This window comes from Eptesicus fuscus, chromosome 8 (genome assembly GCF_027574615.1).
Source record: "Eptesicus fuscus isolate TK198812 chromosome 8, DD_ASM_mEF_20220401, whole genome shotgun sequence".
Classification (NCBI taxonomy): Eukaryota; Metazoa; Chordata; class Mammalia; order Chiroptera; family Vespertilionidae; genus Eptesicus; species Eptesicus fuscus.
In genome coordinates, this window is record NC_072480.1 from 17,521,037 (window position 1) to 17,546,498 (window position 25,462).

The window sequence follows — 25,462 nt, forward strand, 5'->3', positions numbered from 1 at the left end:
CCTGCTGTTATGCTAGACTACTGTCTTATGGGTACGGCATGCCAACAGACCCAAACAGCGGGTGAAAGAGTTGTAGGAAAAAGAGAACAGACTCTTTCCAGAAGAGCCTGCACGTCTTCACAGAGGAGGTGACTTTGAAGAATAAACAGACTTGATTTAAAGTGATTAGGAAACTCAAAAGCAATGCTGGGACTCCAAAAAGAAATCTCCCTCTGGAACAGCTAGTGAAAAAAAAAAAAATGTATGCCACATTCTCCAGAAAATAAAGCGGAACTGCCAATTTGTTGGAGTAGAGGACCAAGAGGAGACGGGGAAACACGGGCCAGCAGGATGCTAGGCAGAAGGACTGCTCAGTAGACGGAGCTTTCGGTCCTAGCTCCAGAAGGCTTGCATTGCCCAACCTGACAAGAGCTAATCCCGGACTGGCCCAAAGCCTAGCCACTTTCTAAGTTGATTTTTCATGTTAAGTAATGTACCAGGGTTGACAGGAACGACCTGATTCCTACAGGCAAAGTTTTGGAAAAGCTAGCCTGTTCTAAAACCAAATTTCTCTCAGTCTCCTATTGGAAAGAACACATACAATTATCTACCAAATCTTGAGGCATCTCTTACAACATGAGACAGTGAAGCCCTGCTGCCCAATCACTGCTGGTGTCACTGGGGCTGACCTATCTGTGAAGTAGGCCCCAGCAGCACACTCCTCCCCTCACAGTCCTCAGCATATACTGGTCCTCAACCCAGAACCTGCTAGTCACCCCCTGTATCTTAGGGGTTTACCTGGCCTATTGGCTTTGGGTTTGTAGCTAAAAAATCTCTTACTCTAGAAAGGCTCACCTATATTCTTCCTATCCTGCCTAAAATAGGAGGTGCTAGTTTAATAACAAAGCCTATTCTTTTATTTTATTTTTTGTATTTTTTTCAGGTTTTTTTATTTCAAGAAAAATGATTTTAAATATACTAGTAATAATGTTACATGCAATAAATACCAATTATTCAAGAAAAATGATCTTGCATACAATAATAGTACCTGCAATAAACATTAATGTCTCAAGAATAAAAGGATTTTAAGTATAATAATATTACCAAAACTGTACTAACATAGTATGATATCACAAAAGTTGTAGGAAATATTAAAAATCTGTAAATAGCAGGATTCCTCTATTATATTCTAGAATAATTTTCCCCCTCTGGCTCTACTATTGTTCATCAGTTTATGTTGTTCATTATATTCCACAAATGAGTGAGATCATTTGATATTTATCTTTCTCCGACGGGCTTATTTTGCTCAGCATAATGCTCTCCAGCTCCATCCATGCTCTTGCAAATGGTAAGAGTTCCTTCTTTTTTACCACAGCGTAGTATTCCATGGTGTAGATGTACCACAGTTTTCTAATCCACTCATCTGCTGATGGGCACTTAGGCTGTTTCCAAATCTTAGCTATTGTGAATTGTGCTGCTATGAACATAGGGGTGCATATGTCCTCTCTGATTGGTGTTTCTGATTTCTTGGGATATATTCCTAGAAGTGAGATAGATCACTGGGTCAAATGGGAGTTCAATTTTTAGTTTTTTGAGGAAACTCCATACTGTTTTCCACAGAGGTTGCACCAGTCTGCAGTCCCACCAGCAGGGCACAAGGGTTCCTTTTTCTCCGCATCCTGTCATTTGTTGATTTGTTGATGATAGCCATTCTGACAGGTGTGAGATGGTAACTCATTGTCATTTTGATTTGCATCTCTCAGATAATTAGTGACTTTGAGCATGTTTTCATATCTCTATTGGCCTTCTATAGGTCCTCCTTCAAAAAGTGTCTATTTAGGTCCTTTGCCCATTTTTTGATTGGGTTGTTTATCTTCCTTTTGTTAAGTAGTATGACTTCCCTGTAAATTTGGGAGATTAAACCCTTATCAGAGATAACAGTGGCAAATATGTTCTCCCATGCAGTGGGCTGTCTTGTTGTTTTGTTGAGATATGTTGAGATATGCTCCCTCTATTCCACCTTTGCTGAGAGTTTTTATCAAAAATGGGTTTCTTTTGCTGTGCGGAAGCTTTTTATTTTGATGTAGTCCCATTTGTTTATTTCCTCCTTAGTTTCCATTGCCCTAGGAGCTGTATTGGTAAAGAAATTGCTATGACATATGTCTGCTATTTTGCTGTCTATGGATTCTTCTAAGATTTTTATGGTTTCCCACCTTATGTTTAAATTCTTGATCCATTTTGAGTTTATTTTTGTGGATGATGTAAGTGGGTGATCTAGTTTCATTTTTTGCATGTATCTGTCCAATTTTCTCAACACCATTTATTGAAAAGACTATCTTGACTCCATCGTATGCTCTTGCCTCCTTTGTCAAATATTAATTAAGCATAATGGCTTGGGTCGATTTCTGGGTTGTCTGTTTGATTCCATTGGTCTATATGTCTGTTCTGTGCCAGTACCAAGCAGTTTTGAGAACAGTGACTTTGTAATACAGCTTGATATCTGGTATTGTGATCCCTCCAACTTTGTTCTTCTTTCTCAAGATTGCTGCAGCTATTCGGGATCTTTTTTCATTTCAGATAAATTTTTGGAGAGTTGTATCCTGCTACATTGCCGAATTCATTTATGAAGTCTAGTAGTTTCTTGATGGAGTCTTTAGGGTTTTCTATGTACAGTATCATGTCATCTGCAAATAATGACAATTTTACTTCTTCTTTTCCAATTTGGATGCCTTTTTATTTCTTCTTCTTGTCTGATTGCTATGGCTTGCACTTCCAGCACTATTTCGAACAGGAGTGGTGAAAGTGGGTATCCCTGTCTTGTTCCTGTTCTTAGAGGAATTGGTTTTAGTTTTTGCCCATTGAGTATGATGTTGGCTGTAGGCTTGTCATATATGGCTTTTATCGTGTTGAGATATGCTCCCTCTATTCCAACTTTGCTGAGAGTTTTTATAAAAAATGGGTGTTGGATTTTGTCAAATGCTTTTTCTGCATCTATTGATATGATCATGTGATTTTTGTCTTTTAATTTGTTTATATGATGTATCATGTTTATTGATTTGTGAATATTGTACCAGCTTTGCATCCCTGGAATAAATCCCACTTGATCATGGTGTATGATCTTTTTAATATATTGCTGGATGTGATTTGCTAATATTTTGTTGAGGATTTTAGCATCTATGTTCATCAGGGATATTGGCCTGTAATTCTCTTTCTTTGTAGTGTCTTTATCTGGTTTTGGAATTAGGATAATGCTGGCCTCATAAAAAAAATTTGGAAGTGTTCCTTCCTCTTGAATTTTCTGAAATAGTTTGAGGAATATAGGTGTTAGTTATTCTTTGAATATTTGGAATAACTCCCCTGTGAAGCCGTCTGGACCTGAGCTTTTGTTTGGTGGGAGTTTTTTTATTACTGCTTCTATTTCATTGGTTGTTATTGGTCTATTCAAGTTTTTTTTTTTTTTTATTCTTCCTGATTCAATTTTGGGAGATTGTATTTTTCTAGGAATTTGTCTATTTCATCCACATTGTCCAACTTGTTAGCATATAGTTGTTCATAGTATTTTCTTACAATCCTTTGTATTTTTGTGATGTCTGTGGTTACTTCTCCACTTTTATTTCTGATTTTATTTATTTGGTTCCTCTCTCTTTGTTTCTTATTGAGTCTGGCTAATGGTTTATCAATTTTGTTTACCCTTTCAAAGAACCAGCTCTTGGTTTCATTGATTTTTTTGTATTGTTTTTTTAGTCTCTATGTTATTTATTTCTGCTCTAATCTTTATTATTTCCTTCCTTCTACTTACTCTGGGCTTTTCTTGTCGTTCTCTTTCTAATTCTTTAAGTTGTCAGATTAAATAGTTTATTACTGATTTTTCTTTTTTTTTTTTTTTTTTTTAGGTATGCCTGTAGTACTATGAACTTCCCTCTCAGGACTGCTTTGCTGTGTCCCAGATATTTTGGGTTGTTGTGTGTTCATTTTCATTTGTTTCCAGGAAATTTTTTATTTCTTTCTTGATCTCATTGGTAACTCATTCATTATTTAATAACATGCTATTTAGCCTCCAGGTATTTGAATGTTTTGGGGTGTGTTTACTGTAGTTGATTTCTAATTTCGTTCTACTGTGATCTGAGAAGATGCTTGATGTGATTTCAATCTTCTTGAACTTGTAGAGACTTGTTTTGTGTCCTAACATGTGGTCTATCTTTGTGAATCATCCATGTGCACTTGAGAAGAATGTACATTCTGCAGCTTTGTGGTGAGCTGTTCTATAAATGTCTATTAAATCCATCTGATCCAATGTGTCCTTTAGAGCCTCTGTTTCCTTGTTAAGTTTTTGTCTGGAATTTCTGTCCAGGGAAGTCAGAGGGGTGTTAAAGTCCCCTACTGTGACGGTATTGTTGTCAATCTCTCTGTTAAAGTACTCTAGAAATTTTTCTATATATTATAGAAAATATTGGATGCATAGATGTTTACCAGTTATATCCTCTTGTTGGATCGATCCCTGTAGTATTATGTAGTGATCTTTGTTGTCTCTTGTGATGGCCTTCATTTTAAAGTCTATTTTGTCAGATATAAGTATTGCTACTCCAGCTTTTTGTTCTTTTCCATTTGCATGGAAAATTTTTTTCCCATCCCTTCACTTTCATCCTGTGTGTGTCTTTTGTTTTGAGGTGGGTCTCTTATAGACAGCATATAGTTGGGTCATGTTTTTGCATTCATTCAGCTACCCTACACCTTTTGATTGGAGCATATAGTTCATTTACATTTAGGGTTATTATTGAGAGGTACTTATTTATAGCCATTTTAATTCTGTATGACTAAGTTTCTCTCTCTCTGTTTCTTCTTCTCAGCAACCCCTTACAGCAATCCCTTTAGCATTTCTTGTAATGCTGGCTTGGTGGTGATGAACTCCTTTAGCCTTTTTTAGTCTGGGAAGCTCTTTATTTGACCATCTATTTTGAATGATAGCCTTGCTGGATATAATAATCTTGGTCTCTGATCCTTACTTTCCATTACCTTGAGTACTACATGCCATTCCCTTCTGGCCTATAGAGTTTCTGATGAGGAATCAGGTGTCAGCCTTATGGGAACTCCTTTGTAGGTAACAGTTTTCATTTCTCTTGCTGCCTTTAAGATTCTCTCTTTGTCTTTAATTTTTGGCATTTTAATTATGATTGTCTGAGCATGGATCTGTTTGGGTTCTTCTTGTTTGAGGTTCTCTGTGCCTCCTGAACCTCTCTAACTTTTTCCTTTACCAGGTTAGGGAAGTTTTCTGCCATTATTTCTTCAAACACCTTCTCTATTTCTTTCTCCCTTTCTGCCTCTTTTGGCACACCTACTATTCTAATATTGTTACATTTCACATTGACCCACAGCTCCCTTAAGCTGTCCTCCTGTTTTTTAATTGTTTTTTTTCTTTTTGGTTCTCTAATTGAATGATATTTTCAACTCTGTTTTCTAATTCACTGATACAATTCTCAGCTTCTCCTAATCTGCTGTGTATTCCTTCCAATGTGTTCTTTATTTGTGTTATTTCATTCTTTACCTCAGACTGTTCTTTGTTCATAGTTACTATATCTTTTTTCATACTGTTGAGAATTTTTACCATCATTACTCTGAACTCTATTTCAGATAAATTTCTCATCTCTGCTTCATTTATCTCTTCTTCTGGAGAATTCTCTAGTTCTTTCATTAGGGGGTTGTTTCTTTGTTTCCTCATTTTGGTTGTCAGTTTGGGTTTGTGGCTATGTATTAGGTAGATCCTCTACACCTCTCAATCTCTAATGCAGGACAGTGTTAAAGGCTGTTTCTGACTAATTGGATCAGGCAAAGACTCAAAGCCTCCAGAGACTGCCTCTGTCTACAGACTAATAGGATTCTGACTTGAATTGCCCCCCAGGCAGTTGTCCTCAGGCAGTTTTTTCAACAGGGTGGGATAGTTGCTTCTGCCTGGAGGCTAATTATTACTTTTAATCTCTTAAGTGGCCTCAGGGCAAGGTGTTTTCCAGTAGGGTGTGTCAACTGTCTTCCCCCAGGCAAGGCAAATGTCTATGTGGGAAAGATGACCTGCACTGCATAAGGGAATGACTCAGCCCAGGAAACTTGGAGTGTCTGCCTTCTGAGCTCTATGCTCTGAATCCCCAATCCTGGGTTCTGCTCTCACAGCTCCAGTCCACTTCACTCTCCCTCTGCCAGAGCACAGGGTGGGTGGCTCCACAGGGAATTTTTATGCATTGGCCCTTCAAGAGGGTGCCAGAATTTTCAGCTGCCACTCCCTGGCAGACAGCACCCCACTGCTTTTCACAGCTAGATGGTATGTGGGTACCCTCCTCAGTTTGGTGCTCTCTTCTGGGGAGCCCAGCTTCAGGATTAGATCCCAGAGTTCTCAGTGGCACCACCCACAACTGAGATATCTCTCCAGGACTTCAGTTGCTGTCTGTGGGTGCCCAGCCAGCCTTTTAGCACCTCCACCCCTCCTGCCAGTCTCTATGCAGTCTCGTCTCCACCTTTGGTCCTTGGGTATCAGGGTTCTCTCCTGTGAGTTTTCCCTTGATTATTCAGGAAGCCTTTCCATATTTCAGCTCGTTCCTGGGAGCATGTCCATGCAGCATCCATCTACTCTGCTACCATTTTTAATCTCGTGATCAGAGTCTATTCTTTTTCATATTTAATCCCTCCAAACTCCTAATGTAAACATCTGTGCCCTTTTAGATTGCTGCCTCGGTCTTTTAGAAGAAATGGGTGCTTAAGCAGCACACCCCAGGTCCTGAGCCTGACTTTCAGCTCCAAATCATTGAAATTCACCAGCCCTGTCCTCACCAGTGGTTATGGTAAACTTTAGCTTTATGGTGGTTCACAGCTCGGAGCCACGCTTTGGGAGCTGAGCTGTGTGTGTAGTTTGCACCCACCAATAGCCATGCACTCAAGGCCTCAGGAGCTACACCTACACATGCACAGACACACTCTCTAAGGAAGGGAGCTCTAGGAACACTTTCACTCAGGTCTTAATTTTCTGAACTCCTTAATTTTCTGGTAACAGGTATGGCTCAGGCCTAACCAAATCAGTGTGTACAATGAGCTTTCTACAGGGTTTCAGGGATTCTAGAAAGCACTGAGGAGAGCTTCAGGGACAGCTCTCAGTAGGCATCTGACACTGGCCCAGAACTCACTAATTCTCTGGTCTCTGTAGCCTCTTCACGGCAGAGGTGTTTCTTTCCTTAGGAGAGGCTCATTGCTTCACAGGCACCCTTCTTTGAACAAGGACATGTGTCCAACATGGGATAGTGGCTCTACCAAGGTCACCTATTCTCTGTCCTACAAAATCCCTCAGGCCTGGCAACCTGAAGGCTCCGGCACCATCCTGGGCTCTGCAATGTGATCAAAGGAGCCTTTCTGCCTCTACTACTGAGGACTCCAGTCTCCACACTGGGGACGGCCCCTAAATGACTGGGTAATCGAGCTTGGAAGAAGCCGCAACAGTCATAACAAAAAGTCCCTGTGCTCTTGATCTCATCAGCCTTCCCAGGGACTATCTGGGAAGTTTCAGGCCACAAATAACCCCCTTCCTCAAATTCTGTCCCTGTCTGGTCTCTAATTTAAAATCTAAAATGCTTTCTGCTATTTCAGTCCATCATGTGAAACCTAGACCTAGTAACCCTTTCCATAAATAAGCTCCTCCAACCCTCATCCTCTACACTTAATTGTCTTTCTACTTCCTTATGGTGTTTAAAGCCTTCTCCTCCCTGCCATGCAGCCTGTGGCATCCTCTGGCTAGCTTTTAATTAAGTGGGGACTATCCATTTCCCTCACAGACCTCACACTCCAGAAGACAGAGGTAACTATCCACCCACTAGCTCCTATCTCCCCCACCCCTTACAGATAATTACTTTTACAACTCATATTAAAATTCTCCTCCCTCTTTTTAATTCATGATACAATCACTCTGTACTGTATTTCAATTTATTTTTCTGTCTCCCTGGTGCTTGACAGTGTCTGTGAAAAATTGGCAAATAGAAAGTCCTCAATAAATGTTCGCAGGGGAAAAAAAAGAGCAAAAAGAGAAAGGAAAAAAGACAGAAGGAAGACTTGGAAGCTTATCATTTTCAGTAGCACATTTTATAAGGTCTGGTTAACACACTGAAAGATGGAATCAGGTTAACTAATATTTGAGCAGCCCGGAAAGGTGATACAAAGCCAGCAAGATGAAGTTTAATTCTGATCCATACAAATATCTACAGCTGGTTCAGAAAATAAACTAAAGTTTAGTGTGTGCGTGCGTGTGCGCGCGCGCGCGCGCACACACACACACATACACACACACACACACACACACGAAAAACGCCGATAAAAAAGATAAAAGCTATCCTCAAATATTTGTGGCTGGCTGTAGAGCAAGTCTGTTGTGTGTAGCTCCAGAGAGCAGACCTGAGAAGGCTGACTAAAAGCCCAAAGGAGCAAGATTTAGCAGCAGAAGTTGAATTTGTTCCATGCTAAATGCAGTACCTGGCACATAGAAATGGTGGCTGTGATCTTTCTTATTGTTATTATTACCAGCATCATTGTCACTATTTATTATTTATAAAGAGCTGTCACACAGCTGCCTTGGGAAACACTGAGCTCCCCTCCCTGAAAATCCAAAGTTATCACTGAGTAACCCTGGCCTCCCTTCCTCCATAATTCTGTGTGGATGAGAAGGGGCCACATGCTAACCTGACCAGCTCAAGGAAGGCTGGTGTGGCGGCCCTGTATACTCAGAGACGGAAAGTAACCACAAAGGATGGTCTGAAATTAAAACTTTTTAACGAAAAGCAGTTTATGGCAGATAGGCTGGCATCTTTCCTGACAAAGGTCAATCTTTACCCTAACTGAGCCTATTATCTTTTTGCATCTATAGTAACATATCGTTGGAATGTCAAAGTGATTTTCTTTTTTCCGGACCCCTCAAAGCACAGGCACTGTTCCACAGAGACCACAAATCCCCTCATTGTTATTGAGTTTATTGTGGACTGTTCACTATCCTGCACCGACCTATGTAAAAGATGTATATGTCTATCATTTTACTTTTCATCCAATCCCAGAAGTTTCCCCACTTTGCTTTCTCCCACCTCCCTAATCTATCACCAATGGATTTCATATAACCCACTTGTATCTGCTCTTTTGATTGTAATGTATAAAATAAGGTGCAAAACTGCCATTCTCTGGAGCATTATTTCAATCTGTGGAGATTTTTCTTCCTGGCAATTGGCAACAGTTTGGTTCAAATAAACTCACAAAAATTCTCTATAGGTTTTAATGTTTCTCACATTGACACCTACGACTCAAAGAACAATAATGTATATGTCCTGGGTAGTGAAAGCGACAGATACAACTCCCGGCTAAGCTAACTGTCTTTTATATAATGAAGCTCTTGCAGTCCCTGTGTTTGTTGCAGCGTGCCTCCTTCAAGTAACCCCTCCAAAGCATCTCTTGGATGTTGAAAAATAAAATTGCTTTATGTGAGAGCTCCTTTAAATTTTATACAGATGCCTATGGCTTGTATCTTTGTGGATTGCCAAACCAATCATAGTATTTCAGAATTAATCTTATGAGAAAGTTCTGTTTAATCCCTGCTGCTGTTTGCCAGAGACGTTGAACAATTCCACACTGGTTCCTATTGCCGCTGTCCTGTGAGCCCTTCCTGGATTTAGTGTTGTCCAAGAAAACACATCAGCAAGCTTAGGCTGGACAGTGGCATTCCCTGCTGGTTAATTGCTGTCTCCCTGGCAACCCTGTTGAAGAGGAGGAGGAGGAGGCAGAATGAAGATCTGGAAGAAGAACTTCCCAGGCAATGGGGAGGACCAATGGAAGAGCCTGTGGTGGGATCAGACTGAAGTTCTAGAAATGTTCCTTTACATATCCTTATCCCAATTTCTTAAAGAAATAAAAGGAAGGGGTAGGAGGAGCTTGACTGTTACGAAGAATAGCAAATGAAATGATGAAGTTGCTTCATTAATTATCCAACTCAATATAATTACTTACAATAAACCATCAGTATTGCTAAGAAAAATGGAGATCGTATAAGATAAATGAATAAATGAATTTCTCTATATTGTCTCTTCCCAGAGAGTATGGAAACCCTTGATTGTATTACCTAGTTTGTAAAATATATTTTGTATATAAATGTATACTTTATATACATATATATCAAATGAAATTACTGACTTCCTCCTCCCAACATACTTCTGTATCTTCTCCATTAAGTACCATCAGTAAATGATCCAAATGTGCAACCATATGAAATAACCACTTATTTATTTCTTGTGACAAATATTAATTGAACTCTTACTATGTGCCAGACATTATTCTAAGAAGCAGGACTACATTGGCAACAGAGAAAGCAAAGTTCCTTTCTCCCATACAGATCGATGAACATGATACAAATTTTATGAAGAAAATAAAACAACATGATAAAATATATTGGGAGTAAGGGTGAAGGCAGGGGCAATTTTAGATCAATTTGCTGGGCAGGTGATATTTGAGCTGAAACTGGAGGAGGAGGAGGAGGAGGAGGAAGAGGAGAGGAGGAGGAGGAGGAGGCAGAATGAAGATCTGGAAGAAGAACTTCCCAGGCAATGGGGAGGACTAATGGAAGAGCCTTGTGGAGGGATCAGACTGTAGCATGGTGAATAGAGAGAGGAGTGAGATTCCAGGCGGTCCATAAAGGGAGCAGCAGCCAACATGGGCCAGTTGTGGAGGCCTTGGAAAGTAAAGTGGAAATCATTGGAGAATTTAGTACAAGAGAGTGACATGATCTAATGTGTGTGTTTAAAAGATCACCTCTGGCCAACCAGCATGGCTCAGTGGTTGAGCGTCAACCTATGAACCAGGAGGTCACGGCTCCATTCCCGGTAAGGGCACGTGCCTGGGCTGTGGGCTCAATCCCTGGTGGTGGCGGGGAGGGAGGCGGGGGTTACTATCTCGCTCTCCCTTCCCTCCTCTCTGAAATCAATATAAATAAATAAATATCTATATAATAAAAGCCCAGTGACTGTTATGGTGGAATGACCAGAACGACTGGTCACTATGATGCACACTGACCACCAGGGAGCAGATGCTCAATGCAGGAGCTGCACCCTGGTGGTCAGTGCACTCCCACAGCTGGAGCACTGCTCAGCCAGAAGCTGGGCTCACGGCTGGATAGCACAGTGATGGTGGTGGGAGCCTCTCCCACCTCTACAGCAGCGCTAAGGAGTGGCAAACCAAGTGTTAAGGAGCAAGCAGGCAGGCGGTTGGGAGCAAGGGATCCTGGATTGTGAGAGGGATGTCCAACTGCCAGTTTAGGCCTGATCAGGCCTTAACTGGCAATCAGACATCCCCTGAGGGGTCCGGATTGTGAGAGGGCACAGGCCGAGCTGAGGGACCCCCTCCCCTGCACAAATTTTGTACATCAGGCCTCTAGTGTATATATATACCTCTGAAAAATGAATTATTGGAACTCAAGAACCAAAGCAAGGAGGCTGTTGTAGAGATGGTGGGTAGACAAGGGTAATCACAGTGATGGTGGAGAAAAAATGGGTTCAGAACATTTTTGGAAGATAGTGCCAAGAGGATTTAACTGATTGTTTAGATTTGGCAGGATGAAAGAAAGAAGAATCAAAGATGATTCTAAGTTTCTATGTCTAAGCAACTGTGTAAATTACACCAGAGGTTCCCAAACTTTCTCAGTTCATGGCACCTTTAGTGTCTGAATTTTTCACCGTGTCCCCCAAAGCCAAAGGAAATCTGTACGCTTTCATTTATTGGATACATCCAAGTAACTTAATAAATATTTGTGTCACGCTCTTATGTCACAACTTAATACACAGAAATTGAAAAAAAATAAAAGAATACTTTTATTTCATTCTCAAATAACCATGCTGACTTGCTAATGGGATGTGTGTCCATTGAGCATTTCACAGATTCTCCAGTCTGGGAACCAGATTGCACATGGCCACCCTCATTTCCTGTCCACACTGATTTCTGCATGGTACTTGCTTTTTTATCTCAACAACTGCCAAAAACATGGTTTTGCAACACGTGCTGTCATTGAAGGAATACAGTATTCTAAAGTTAGTAGTTCATACAATATCCAGCATATGTCAAATATTGCTGTTTCCATAAAAAATTAAAACCTACTCCAGCATCCCTGTGAGTTCTCTGTGGTGTTCAGGGAGGCTTGGTGCTCAGGTTTGTCAGACCATTTAGTGACGGGGTGGGGATGGCAGGGGAGGCACTATAAGTGAGAGCTGCTGAGGTTTGATTTCCATGGTGCACAGTCAGCTTGACTGACTAAGGAAGGTTAAGAAAGACAGATGTATCTGTTACAAAAATAAATTCTACTAAATATTAGCATATGAAAAATATCCATTATTTAGTGTTCTTAGGGAATGAGGTGTTCTCTGGCTAATTTTCTGGGTAATTAAGAGCTAATCAGAAAATGTTTTTCTTTCAGCTGTTACTGTTGAAAAATCTGCTGGCTTGGACTCAGTTCACTCCTGAGATTGTAAGTACAGAGCCATGAGGATAACGGGGCATAACTGCGCTGCATTCTTCCAGGTCTGAAGGCTGCACAGTCATGATTGCAAATAACTCTATTGTCCTCCCTACCAGTCATACTGTGATTCCAGAAATATCAATGTCTAAATCTCCACGAAGTGGATTTTATTTCCCTACAGGAAATGCATTTTAAAAGCATTACATTCCCATCAAGAGCATGGCATTAAATAAATCCTAGATGTGACCACCCTAGGCTATTCAAAGGCATGTAGATGCAGGATTAAAATCCCTTACCTACAAATCCTGCAATCCAAAAAGTTCTGAAAACCGAGTCTTCATAGTAAGTTTGTGGCAAATTCATTTGGGCTCAAAACCTGACTTGCAAGAACTCAGTTGAAAGCAAAATCTAACCTAAACTAAAGCAGGGCTGAAGTTCCTCTTTATTGTGAACATTTGTATTTTGCTGCAGAAATGCTGATAAGATTAACTACCGAGTGCTCCCCCAGACCCCAGTAGAGTTGTTATATTTTATGATAGATTCGCCCTAAGGCCAGTCTACACCAGAAAAAAATCTGAATTTCACAATACAACTGGCCTCAAGTGTTTTTTAATAAGAGCCAGTTAGTCTTTATAAACTGGGCAGGAAGGACTCTACAGATCTTCTAGATCCATTCATATTATAAATGACAAAAGAAGCCTAGACACGTGTGGGAGGAAGAGGGAACATGTTCAAAACCACATACTCAGTTTGAGCTCAGCCAAGACAGCGCTATTTCTCTGGCCACCTGCTTGCTCACAGCCTCACCAGATGGCCAATACCGTACTCATACGTGTTGAGAACACATGTACTCAGCACACAGTGTCAACAGGGCACACCCAAAGTATGCTTCAACTGAGATCCTAAGTTGAGCTATCCAAAAACTAGTATGTCATCTGTTATAAGAATTATGGATAATCCCACTTTGTTTCTAATAATCTAGAAGATTTGAGAGAGGTCAATTCAAAGGCACTCCATATGATTCCTGAAAATTAGTCTGGTCAACGTTTAACTGATGATACCTTCTCTAAATGAATTTCCTTTCAGCAAGTGGAAACTAAGGGGTTTTTTGTTCTTTCAAATAATTGCCATTCAGAATCTCTAAATAATTGCTAAGAACTTGAGTTGTAAAGATGGTAAAGATGACATACCTACTCATTTCCTCCATTGCAGTTTGGCTTAGACTTGGAATTGGGCAGACCTAGTATGGAATTCCAAGTGTTATATTCAGTAGCTATAGCCTAAGGCTGATTATCTATCCTCTATGATCCCTGGCTTTCTTAGCTGAAAAATAGGATACCAATACCTTAACAGATTCTTATAAATCTTTAAATTAAAATATATATACCTTATTTATTCTAAACACATCGTAAATGCTCAGTAAATGACAGAAAACCAGTTATCCCTTCTTCCCTCTTCTCACCCTCTTTACTCTGTCATGGAGAATGATTGTTTAACTGGAATGTCAAGGGGAGAACTAAAGCTAGAGCCCTAAGAAGTGCTCTCTCCAAACACCAGTGTCTCAGCCCGCATAATAGTCAGTGTTGGGAAAGAATACCCCATGATGGCAGACTGGGTCCAAATCCTAGTTCAGCTACTTATTGGTTGTCCAACCTTAACCACGTCATTTGTTTTCTCTGACTCTTAGTGTTATCTGCAAAACTGAGATAAAAGCATTTGCTGCATAAGCTGCCATGATGAATACTAGTAAATTCAATAGGGCACATTTGCCAGGGTTCTTGTCCCAGCATTACAAAGGGTGCTGCAATCTGGAGAAAGGAGCTGCTGTGTAGATTCAAGGAGTCCAAAGACGAAAGATAATTTTGAAAGGCATTCAGGGTCAGAGGAGCTTCAGCTAAAGGAGCTAAACTCTCCTTGACTCAGGACCCTGCTTTTATTAACACAATTTGTCCTAGGGCAAGATGGAGATGTACACTTCAAAGGGTAAGGTTTATGGAAGCATTATCAGAATGGGGAATAGCCTACAGCTGTTCAGGTGTTTGGCCAACAGGAGGCAATAACATGCAGATTTAAGATGCCCTGACTTGTCTGGCAGGAAATGATCCTATTCCAGGTTTGGGGGAAGTGCCATTTAGCCGTTCCAACAGGTAAACTACATATGTGGCTCAGCCCTTGTTGAGCCCCCAAGATTCACCAACCTTTTGATGAAACTCTTGTAATTATTACATGCTGGAATTAGTTCCCGGCACACATTTGTTTTACAACTCAAAATATTCCCCCAAATAGTTGAAGCATAGAGAAGAATATGAGTAGTATTCCAAATCTGGAAAAAGGAGAACATTTTCCTGATTTAAATAAAGGGAGGAGAAAAGACAGACGTGGCAAATTATAACCCAGTGAGGCTGATGTTGATGCTGGGCAGAATTCTAGGATATTTCTTGTGCTGGTTTGGGAGCACTTGGAAAGGTGCCAGGCAGCACAGAGTCCCATAGAGTAAGTTATATGGAACTGGAACCCTTTGCCCAACCCTTAGTAAAGGGGGAAAACCTCCAAGGGGCTGGAATCTCAGGGAGCTAGAGAGGTGAGACCTCAGAAAGTTGAGGGGGTAAGGCTTTAGACAGTCAAGGAGGGGTTTTCTGTCATTTCTGAGTCAGGGACAGGGCTCAGAGAGCCAAGGGTAGGCCTTCAAAGACTTGGTCTGCCAGCTGCCCAGTAAAACAACTGCATTTCTCAAGGCTTTCTCATTTTTTTTCAGAAAAAAATTTTTGTAGTAGGATCCTCTTTCTCCCCACTCCGGTTCATTTCTGATGCTCAGGAAAATGACATTTTTTATCTCAAACTACTTTTTGTCACTGTGACCCTCTTTTTTCTAGAAGCTGCTCTAGTTGGGTATTTTTTCCCATCTTGTCTTCTAGCTCACTGATGCGGTCCTCTGCTTCTTCTAGTCTACTCTTGATGCTTTCTATTGAGTTCTTTATAGCAGCGATGTCATTTTTCATTTCTTCTTGGTTCTTCTTCATTTCCTCTTGGTTCTTACTCATATTGTCGAATTTGTCTTCCATTCTTTCAGCCACCTTATGACCATTTCTCTGAATTCTTTCTCTGATAGGTTGCTTGCCTCTATTTCGTTTACTTCCTTTTCTGGTGATGCCTGCTTTTCTTCCATATGTGGGCTGTTTCTTTGTCTCTCCATGGTCTCTCTTCTCTGGATGTCTGGTTATGTAGTTCTCTCTCTCCTTATCCCAGGCGAAATCTGACCTTTCATGGTGGAGTTCAGAGCTCCCCCGAATCCGCATGTTTGTGCCAACTGGGGACCAATGCTCTGGGGTTCGCAGCTGTTCGGTGGTTGCCGCAGCCGTAGATTTTCAGGCTTCCAATAAGATCCACTCTCTCCTTCAAGATGGCGCGGTCTCCACGTCTGAGCCCGTAGCTCTGGGAGGGGACCCAGCAGCAGTGGGGGCTGCCCGGTCAGGGGAACCCTGTCCAGAAGTCCCCCATTTCTCCTGGAATCTAGCTGTCCCTTAACTTGCCAGCAAACACTCCCCGCATGACCCTCAGCTGCTCTTTCTTTCCACTCCGGGACAAGGCTCGGAACACATCTGTCTATTCCGCCGCCATTTTCTGAATCCCACTGTGACCCTCTTAATAAAGGTTACAAACCCTTCTGTTCCCCTTAAAAGCTGGACCCCAATTCCTCATCTATAACGTGGGATAATTATGCCTGCACGGAGGTTGCTGTGAGGGCTAAGAGGCCCAGCACAGTAGCTGACATAAAAATGCTAGTTCCCTTTCTGACTGATGGATAAAGATCAGCCAGATGGGGGTCTTAGCCTCTGTCCTGAGGGCTCTCTGGTTTGATGTTTGTATTGATGATTTGGATAAGGACATAGATGATAGGAAATGGCTGGAACTCCAATTTAAGAAAACTATCAGAACGAGCTGGAGACAATTTTAAGTCCCAGTTACAGAGAAAAGAAATTCACTTGCCCTTTGGAGTGGGTATCTGAACATATTAACAGAGCTGACAGAATTAAGTGTTCTCAGACACGCAACACGGTGTCCCACAGATGGCTATGCCATCAGGCTGGGCCCGGGGCTCTGGGTTCTGTTCTAGGCCATGCGTGTTAGAGAGCTCTTGACACACTACAGCCCATCCAGAGGGCAGCTAAACAGTGAAGAAGGGCCTAGAAACCACACCATCTACTGTGTGGTCAAATTAAATGTGAACCGGGGGCAGGGGACGGGGAATCATAATTCACACATTCATTCAATAAATATTGATTATTAACTACTATGTGCTGGGCACTGTTTTAGGCATTTAGGGAAATCAGTGAATAAAAATAAAGATACCAGCCCTCAGGGTACTTACTCATGAGAGGAGACAGACAATACACATAACGAAGGACTAAAGTACTTAGTATGTTAGAAGGTGATAAATGCTCTCGAGAAAATGGGGGCAAGTAGAATAGGTTAAGGGAAATCAGAAGTGCCATGATTGGGCAGGTGGCCGTATATAGGATAGTAGGGGTTGGCTTCATTGACTTGGTGGCAGGAAGGAGATGAGGGAGTGAGCCAGGCAGATACCTGAGGAACAGATAGAGCAAAGGCCTCAGGTGGGCCAGGGCCGGGCATGCTGGGAGCAGCACTGACATCAGTGTTACAGGATCCAAGGGAGGAAGGGAGAGAGCAGCAGGAAGGAGGTTGGAGAGGTGATGGGGGCCAATCAAGAAGGACCTGTGGGCCCTGGAAGGGCTTTGGCTTTTAATATCTCAGATGTGGGGCCTGCGCAGGGAAGTGAGGTTATTTGTTTTAAAAGCTGGCTATCTTGTGAAGAATAGACCTGCTAGGTGGTAACTGCAATAGTCCTGGCAAGATGTGATGGTGGCTGAGAACAGTGTGGGAACATGGAGGGGGTAAGCAGTGGTGAGATCCTCTGGAGGAGGAGCCACCCTGATTTGCTGGTAGAGCTGATGTAGGGTGAGGAAGAAAGAGAAGAGCTGATGATTATTCCAAGGGCTTTGCCATCAGGTGAGTGGGAAGAAGAGCAGGGCTCAGTGTGGGCACACTGAGTTTGACATACCTGTCAGACGTGGAGCGGAGACCCTCGGAAGGCAGCTGGAGGGCAGAGCCTGGAGTCAGGAGAAAGGTCGGGTTGCTATCTTCAACCCCTTAAAAGGTTGTCAAGTGGGAAAGGAGTGAGAACTCTTCGCTGAGGTTCCCCCAGGGATGGAAAGGGCTGGTGAAGGCGTGGAAGTGAAGGTGAGGAGGCTCCATTTAATCCGAGGGCTTCTGAACCACAGCTGTCTGAAACGTGAATGAGTAGCCTCAGGAGGGCTGTTCCATTCATACATATCAACTTCCTGCAATCAGGACAGAGTCAGAAAACAGACTCACCCATTATGAGGGAGTTCTGTTCTGTCCCAGCAAACTACACATCACGTGCAATTCCCTTGGACCAGGCAGCCTTCCCAAGGACAGATTCTGGGAAATAAGGAAGCTCGCCTCTGGCACTACCTGTGGGCCATCATTTTCCTTGGGTCCAGCCACCAGGACCCACTGAAAGACAAATGGACCTGAATCTCTAAATTCAGTCAGGCCCAGGGAGCAAGGTCATGAAAAGCAGTCTTTTATTCCTCTCTCCATGCCTTGGACTAATTAAGACTCAGAAAGATACTCAGGCATATGCATACTCACACACAGATACACTGGTGCACACGCACACACCTTGAGTGCTGATTAAGAATGAGTGTGCAGCCGAAACCGGTTTGGCTCAGTGGATAGAGCGTCGGCCTGCGGACTGGAAGGTCCCAGGTTAGATTCCGGTCAAGGCATGTGCCTTGGTTGCGGGCACATCCCCAGTAGGGGGTGTGCAGGAGACAGCTGGTCGATGTTTCTCTCTCATAGACGTTTCTAGCTCTCTGTCCCTCTCCCTTCCTCCCTGTAAAAATCAATAAAATATATATATATATAAAAGAATGAGTGTGCAATAATAACAACATAGCTCACATTTGTGCCTGGCACTACTTATGCATACACATCTTGCCTCATTGAATCCTCATGGGAGGTTGTTACTATTGTTCTACCCATTTTACAGATGAGGAAATTAAGTCCCATGGGAGTTAAGAAACTCATTCAAAATCATACAGCTCCTAAGTGGCCACCTCTGGGATTTCACACCAGGAAACCTGGTCCCGGAATCTAACCACCCTGCCATTCTGCTCCTTCAGCGGCATATTCCTGCTTCAACTCCCCCTTTCCTTTTGCACACAGACCCCTCCCCTGCTGATTATCTGAAGTGGCTGTGTCAAGTTATTGACAGGGGACTCGACCAATCTGTAAAGCTGTGCCCCTGCTGGAGGGCAGGAAAGTTGGCAGAGCTGGACAGGTCCATCACTTGTGTGTGCAGGACGTTGGTGAGGCGAGGTCAGGCAAGAGAGCCCCAGCTGTGGTGGGGGGCTGTGTGCTGGAGCCAAGGCCCCTTAGGGATCCTGAACGGGGACCAGAGGGCACTCAGGGTTGTTGGTACAGGGCCTTCATCTGCCCTCCTTGTCAGGAAGAAGCCACAGCCTGCCTTCCTTTTGAGAAGGGAAAGGTGAGAATGGTGATGACAAAAGACACCTGGGCCCTAACAGGTTTGGCTCAGTGGATAGAGCGTCGGCCTGCAGACTGAAAAGTCCCAGGTTCGATTCCGGTCCAGGGCATGTACCTTGGTTGTGGGCACATCCCCAGTAGGAGGTGTGCAGAAGGCAGCTGATTGATGTTTCTCTCTCATCAATGTTTCTAACTCTCTATCCTTCTCCCTTCCTCTCTGTAAAAAAAAAAAAAATCAATAAAAATAAAAAAAAAAAGACACCTGGGTCAAATGAGGTCCTTGGGCTGCTTCTGGGGAAACATACCAGTTCTGATGGTCCAGAGGGCAGGGGAGGGCAGGAGAAAGCATGAGGGATCGGACAGTGTATGGCCAGGCCCACAAATCATGTCCTTGTATTTCTTTCTGCCCAGGGCCAGCACCTAGGGCCACATGAGTTGTACAGAGCAAAGCTGGTTTCATGCCCCAAGGACTCTGTTCCCACCCAAGTGTTAAGTCCCTTTGTGTGCACTGATTTGGTTTCCAAAGCACAAGCCTTTCAGCAAGTGCCAAGCACCATGCTTGGTGCTGGTGTTCAGCGGTGAGCTGTGTAAACGGGGTAAAGGCCCCACCCCTCTGCCCCTGGAAAGATAAAGCCAAGGCCTGAGCAGACAAAGTATGAGGAAGATCAGACCTCCCCACGGTTCACAGAGACATGGCTCCATTTTTTTTTTTTTTAATAGAGACAGAAAACTATGGCTCTACTATAAGAAAAACAACCCGACTGTGATGATTGAGAACTGAGCAGAAGGTAGGGACAGAAGCAGAAATGGAAAGTGCTGTCCCTTTCAAAGAGGGCGGTATCACCGGTTCCACCTGGGAAAGCCAGCCAGCAGTTGCCCGAGACTCCTATTTCCAAGAGAAGCCGAACGCCTTGACTTTTTGTGTGAATTCTGCCAATCCTAAATATTCACTCTAATTTTTTTAATTATTTAAGCTGAATAAAATGTTTGCCAGCTGCTTTGATTGAAGCAGCCATTTTGTGAAGCTAGTCTAGAGGTTAATGAGATGCAATCAGCTGGTCATAACCAGCTTTTATGAAGTTGATGTTTCCCGTTGTGACTACAAAAATTAGCCTGCGGTCGGTCAGAAATGAGGGTCAGAGCGAGTCAAGTTCTGAATCACAAGTCCACACGAGGACGTTTGCCTCAGACACCGGGTATCCGGTTGCCATTACTACTTATTTCTGCTTAACGGCTTTTTAAAATAAATGGCTAGGATAATTAAAGGGAGAGTATCTACAGTACAGTTTCTTTTCTAATCTTTGACATGAGAATGCAACTGACTGGAGACTTTTTACAAGGCCCGATGAGAAAGTGAAAAGAAAAGATTCTTAACCCTGAGTGACAGCATGCTGTTGACAAATGCATTCTGGGCTGTCCAGGGGACCGGCTGATTTTTTTTTTTTTTTTCTATCTGGGATCCCTGAAGGGTGAACACATGTCTGATGGGGTGGCTGGTGCCTGAGTGTGCTCCTTCCCTACTTCCAGACTCGGGCTGGACAGACGGCTTCTCAACTGTTCTCTCCACCCAGCCCCTTCCTCCTTGCTCTGCTTACAGGGACATCAGAAGCAAGTGGGATCAGAAGAGGACAGCTTTAGTTGTGTGTTTAGATTTTAAGTCAAAATAAGGTTGGAGGGCTTCCTTACAACAGGAGAGGCTCCGGTAGACATAGATATGGGCCCCATATGTATACTGTCTCGCAGCTCACCCTTTGCTGCAAAGACACTACCCTCCATCCTCATCTCATGTTCCTCGCCTCCTCCAAAAACCATTAAAGGCAGCCTACAGGCAAAGACACGCATACACCACAGAGCAGTGAGGTGACTGAGAAGAGTGCGTCAACCACAGACAGAGCCCAGTCTCTGCTAGTTTCCAGCTACTTGGAGAATGGCCCGAAGATCCTCTTGCTCCGGAGTTGCTTTAATCCTAATACTTTTCCAATCACCACCCAACACAAGATGCTTAATACTGGTTTTTTAAGTTCTGTCCTGCCTCTGCCTTTACTTCTCCACCTTGTCCTCTCTTTGCCAGGTCAGTTTTCCCTGCCACGGGCAGGTCTGACTACTCCTCACCCTCCCAACCTTTTAGCAGGGGTGGGGAACCTTTTTTCTGCCAAGGGCCATTTGGATATTTATAACATCATTTGTGGACCATACAAAATTATTAACTTAAAAATTAGCCTGCTATATTTGGTCAAAGATTTAATTAACTCACCCCTAATGCGGCCTTAAACAGCCCCCGGGCTGGACATTTCCCACCCCTGAAAAGTGTCAAACTATCCATGAGGCCTTTCCCCAAACTTGCAATCAATTCTTTTCCAGATTGACATTTTATGAAGCTGCCTGTCATAGGATGGGTTCTCTGAAAATAGACTCCAAGGTCCAAACTATTGTGATGCAACCTGTTGAGATGAAAAATGTTCGTTTGGGACCAACACCTGAGAAAGGAAGGGCAAGGACACAAGCCTGAGAGGGAGGCTGTGGAAGAGTCAGCTAGCTTGGCTAGCCTGGTGCAAACCTCTGGGTGAACATCACCTCTGAGGTGTCCCACCTGGGGTTGGCTGGATTTGTTTGTTTGTTTTGTTAATCCTCACCAGGGGATATTTTTCCATTGATTTTTAGGGAGGGTGGAAGAGAGAGGAGAAGACAGAAACATCGATGTGAGAGAAACTCATTGATTGGTTGCCTCCCACAGGAGCGCTGACCAGGATCTGGGCCAGGGAAGAATCTGCAACCAAAGTCCATGCCCTTGACTGAAATTGAACCCAGAACCCTTTAGTTTGTAGGCCGATACTCTATCCACTGAGCCAAAACGGCCAGGGCTCAGCTGGATTTTTATCCCCTCACCTTGCTTAGTCTTAGATGCATACACCACATGAGGAGGGCATGACTTCTGCAGCTGAGGCAGACCCTAGCAAAGCTGGTGGCTTGTGGCTGTCTGTTGATCACATTCCCTAGTCCTTCTTGGAAAAGAGTTCTGGGCAGCACACCTCTATGTTCACCACACTGCCCCAGGCTAATCCTATTAAAACCCAAGAGTTCAAGGGCTCTAGCAACCCTGTAGGTGGACAAAATAAGCAATTGGTCCATTATGAATGTCTTCACATATCATTTCTCTCATCTCGAGCATCATGTTGCACATATGCTAGAAAGTGATCCTAATTACTTTATCTGCCTGGGTCTCTAGAACAGAGTTCTCAATCAGAGATCTGGAAAAAGTTAGGCTAAGATTTCTTAAGTCCTCAGAGCAAACAGAAGGATTCCAGGCAGGTGGCCTTCTCAACGTATCTTCAACTGGCAGAATAAATATTATGATATTTAAAACTTTGGAGTGCAATGCTTTAGAATCATTAATCTTGGCCTTTCATTCAGTCACTCATCAGATATTTATTGGATATCTATTCTGCATCAGACACTAAGCTAACCATTAGAGATAGAGTGGGAAACAGGTCACATAAGGTCACTGTCATTGACACACAAGCTAGTGGAAAAGAAAGATTGAACAAGTAAGCACAGAAACATAATTAGAAATAGTAGGCCCTGGAAGGTGTGGCTTAGATGGTTGAGCATCATCCCATGCACCGAGAGGTCACCAGTTTGATTCCAGATCAGGGCCCATGCCAGGGTTGTGGGCTCCATCCACAGTAGGGAGAGAGGAGCAGTCAATCAATGTTATGCTTTCACATCGATGTTTCCTTCTCTCTCTCCCTCTCCCTTCCTCTCTTTCTAAAATCAATTTTAACAAATGAAACAGTGGTGTTATAGGAGAGAATAACAGGGTAAGAGAATAGGGAAGGAATGGCAAGAAAAGCCAGGGAGACTGGCAGGCAGCAGATCTCACAGGGTCCTGGGAGGTATGGAAAGGTGTTTACATTTTATTCTAAGTGCACAGGAAAGCCGCTGGAATATTTTTAAGCAATGCATATCATGATTTGACTTATATTTTCACAAAAACACTAGCAGGGTGGCAGCAATGGTGGCAGGAAGGCCACTGAAGAGTGCACTGCAGCAAAGAAATGACATAGTTCACTGTGGATACTCACAGTGGAGATGGAGAAGAGTGAAAGGATTCAAAAAATATTTTTAAACAAGACTCAATCCTTCCTGCCCTCAAGAAGTTCACCCTCTGTTGGGAAGACAGACATGCAAATAAATAATACAGCAAATCGTTACTTTGATGAAAATGAAGAATGGTACAGAGGGAGCAGAGCACGAAGCATGGAAGACCTCCTGGGGGCCAAGGTGCTCACAGTGTGTTGAAGCTGGGGATTCAAACAGTAGTAAAGTGCTGGCGGTCCTTCCAGCGGAGGTGGCCGTGGGTGTGGCGGCCACGATTATGTGCCGCACAGACCTCCACCTGCAGAGGCCTTCACTGACCAAGGACCCAACAGGATGTCTATCCCATCCTGTCTGTACCTCCTCCATTGTGTTCGTCACTTTTCATATAGAAATCTGTTTGCGTGACAGTTTGTCTCCCCGGATTTTAATCTCCTGGAAGACAGTTTCTGTACTGCTTACTGTGGCAATAAGTATTTTTTGATGAGGAAAAGTTTTCTCTAATAATAGCACCACTGATCGTGTCTTCATTTTCTAGCCCTTTTCATTTCCTTCACATTGTGCCATAATTTCAAAGGTGTTGCCTTCAGGTGTACCCTCTCCACTACGTTCTTGAGGGTAAAGCTCCTGTTCCCTCATTTTGTGCCTTTTCATGTATTGATCTACATACTCAAAGGGTCATCCAAAGATTACTGACTGAAATGAGTATCTTAACCACATGCACTAGCCAATTACTAACTAATGAACTTTTATTCCTTTGTTGGTTACCAGGATGAAGTGACTTTACCTGCTACTGAAGGGTTTCATCTGCTTACTGCTTCCCCAGCATGTCTACTAAAAACAGTCAGGCATCAGGAAAGTCATCACCTCTCCTTCCAACCACTTTTCCACAACCCACACAGATCTTCTCCTCAGAGAAAGAGTATACTACGGGAGAGGAGAAGCGTCCACAGGAAAATGACGGTCTGAGAGAGAAAAGGTATCTAGAGGAAGATGACTATCTGGAGAAGGAAAAGTATCTAGAGGAAGATGACTATCTGGAGAAAATGTATCAGAAAGGAAAGGAGTCTCTGAAGGAACGGGAGTCTCTGAAGGAGAAAAAGTATCTACAGAAGGAAAAAGATTATTGGAATGAAGAAGACTATCTGGAAAAGGGTGAGTATCTGGAAGAGGGCCTCCCAAAAGATGGTAACGTTAGGTCTCCACAGAGCTCAGGAAAAAAACAAGAAATTTGAGATCTAGCCAAAGCTCAAATTATCAACCTACCCATGGTGCGAACAGGTAGGAAGACTCATGACTAAGTTCTATTCACAGCTTCACTAGCCATGCCCCAGAGCACCATGTCAACAGAGCAGACAGGGAGACTTGACGAATGTAAAGCACCTGTTCATTAAAAAACAACAACAACATGATTTTTACCTTATTTTTTCCTTATTGCACAAGTAATACTTGTTCATTGTGGATGTTTGAGAAATTATATATAAGCCAAAAATAGCAAAGATCTCTACCATAAGAGATGATAATTTCTTTCACACTTTGGTTATATCCTCCCCAGACTTTATATAGTGTTTGTAACCTGCCTTTTAAGGTACATTTTTAATATACTTATATATTATAATTATAAATAAATATTACATACTTATATGAATATCATTTCATTTATTAGATTATCTAAAAATTGTTGTAATTGCCTCATTGCATTGTATTATATAATACAACTGTATAATACAAACCATAATTTTTTAAAATCTTTTATTGATTTTTAGAGAGAGAAGGGAGAGAGAGAAAGAGAAACATCAATATGAGTGTGAAACATCAATCTGTTTCCCCGCATGTGCCCTGACTGGGGATTGAACCCACAACCTGGGTATGTGCCCTGGCTGGAATCGAACCCGTGATCTTTCAGGACAACGCTCCAACCAAATGAGCCACACCAATCAGGGCAAACCATAATATTTTTAACCGATCCTCTATTACTGATTATTCATTGCTTCTGACTTTTGGCTACTTTTTTAAACAGCACTTTGATAGCCTAATTTTATCAATGACCTCTAATTATTTCCTAGAATGCATCCCACAATCTGTTGCTAAGTCAACAGACACTAGTATGCTTCTTAGGGTGCCTGTTGGGCACTGGGAAGGTATCATCTTACCCTGCTGGTGAGTATTTAACTTCGGAGTTATTTCTCTCAGACTAGGGCTGACATTTCTCCAATGCTGTTTCTGCAATTGGCAACTTTTGCTTAAGTTGGGCTTTGTTATTTGGCAGTGGTCTCCTCGTGCTGTTGT

The 25,462-nt window shown here is 42.7% G+C and overlaps 1 protein-coding gene across 1 annotated transcript in view; it reads left to right on the plus strand.

The window, feature by feature from the left end:
- Positions 1–12,447: 12,447 nt before the first annotated feature.
- Positions 12,448–25,462, plus strand: part of ERICH6B (glutamate rich 6B) — a 70,526-nt gene continuing 57,511 nt past the window's right edge. Inside the window, exons 1-2 of the mRNA XM_028151599.2 lie at positions 12,448–12,496; positions 23,945–24,328. Coding sequence (XP_028007400.2) covers positions 24,001–24,328 — 328 coding nt within the window. The 5' untranslated portion in view covers positions 12,448–12,496; positions 23,945–24,000. The remainder of the gene's footprint in view (positions 12,497–23,944; positions 24,329–25,462) is intronic.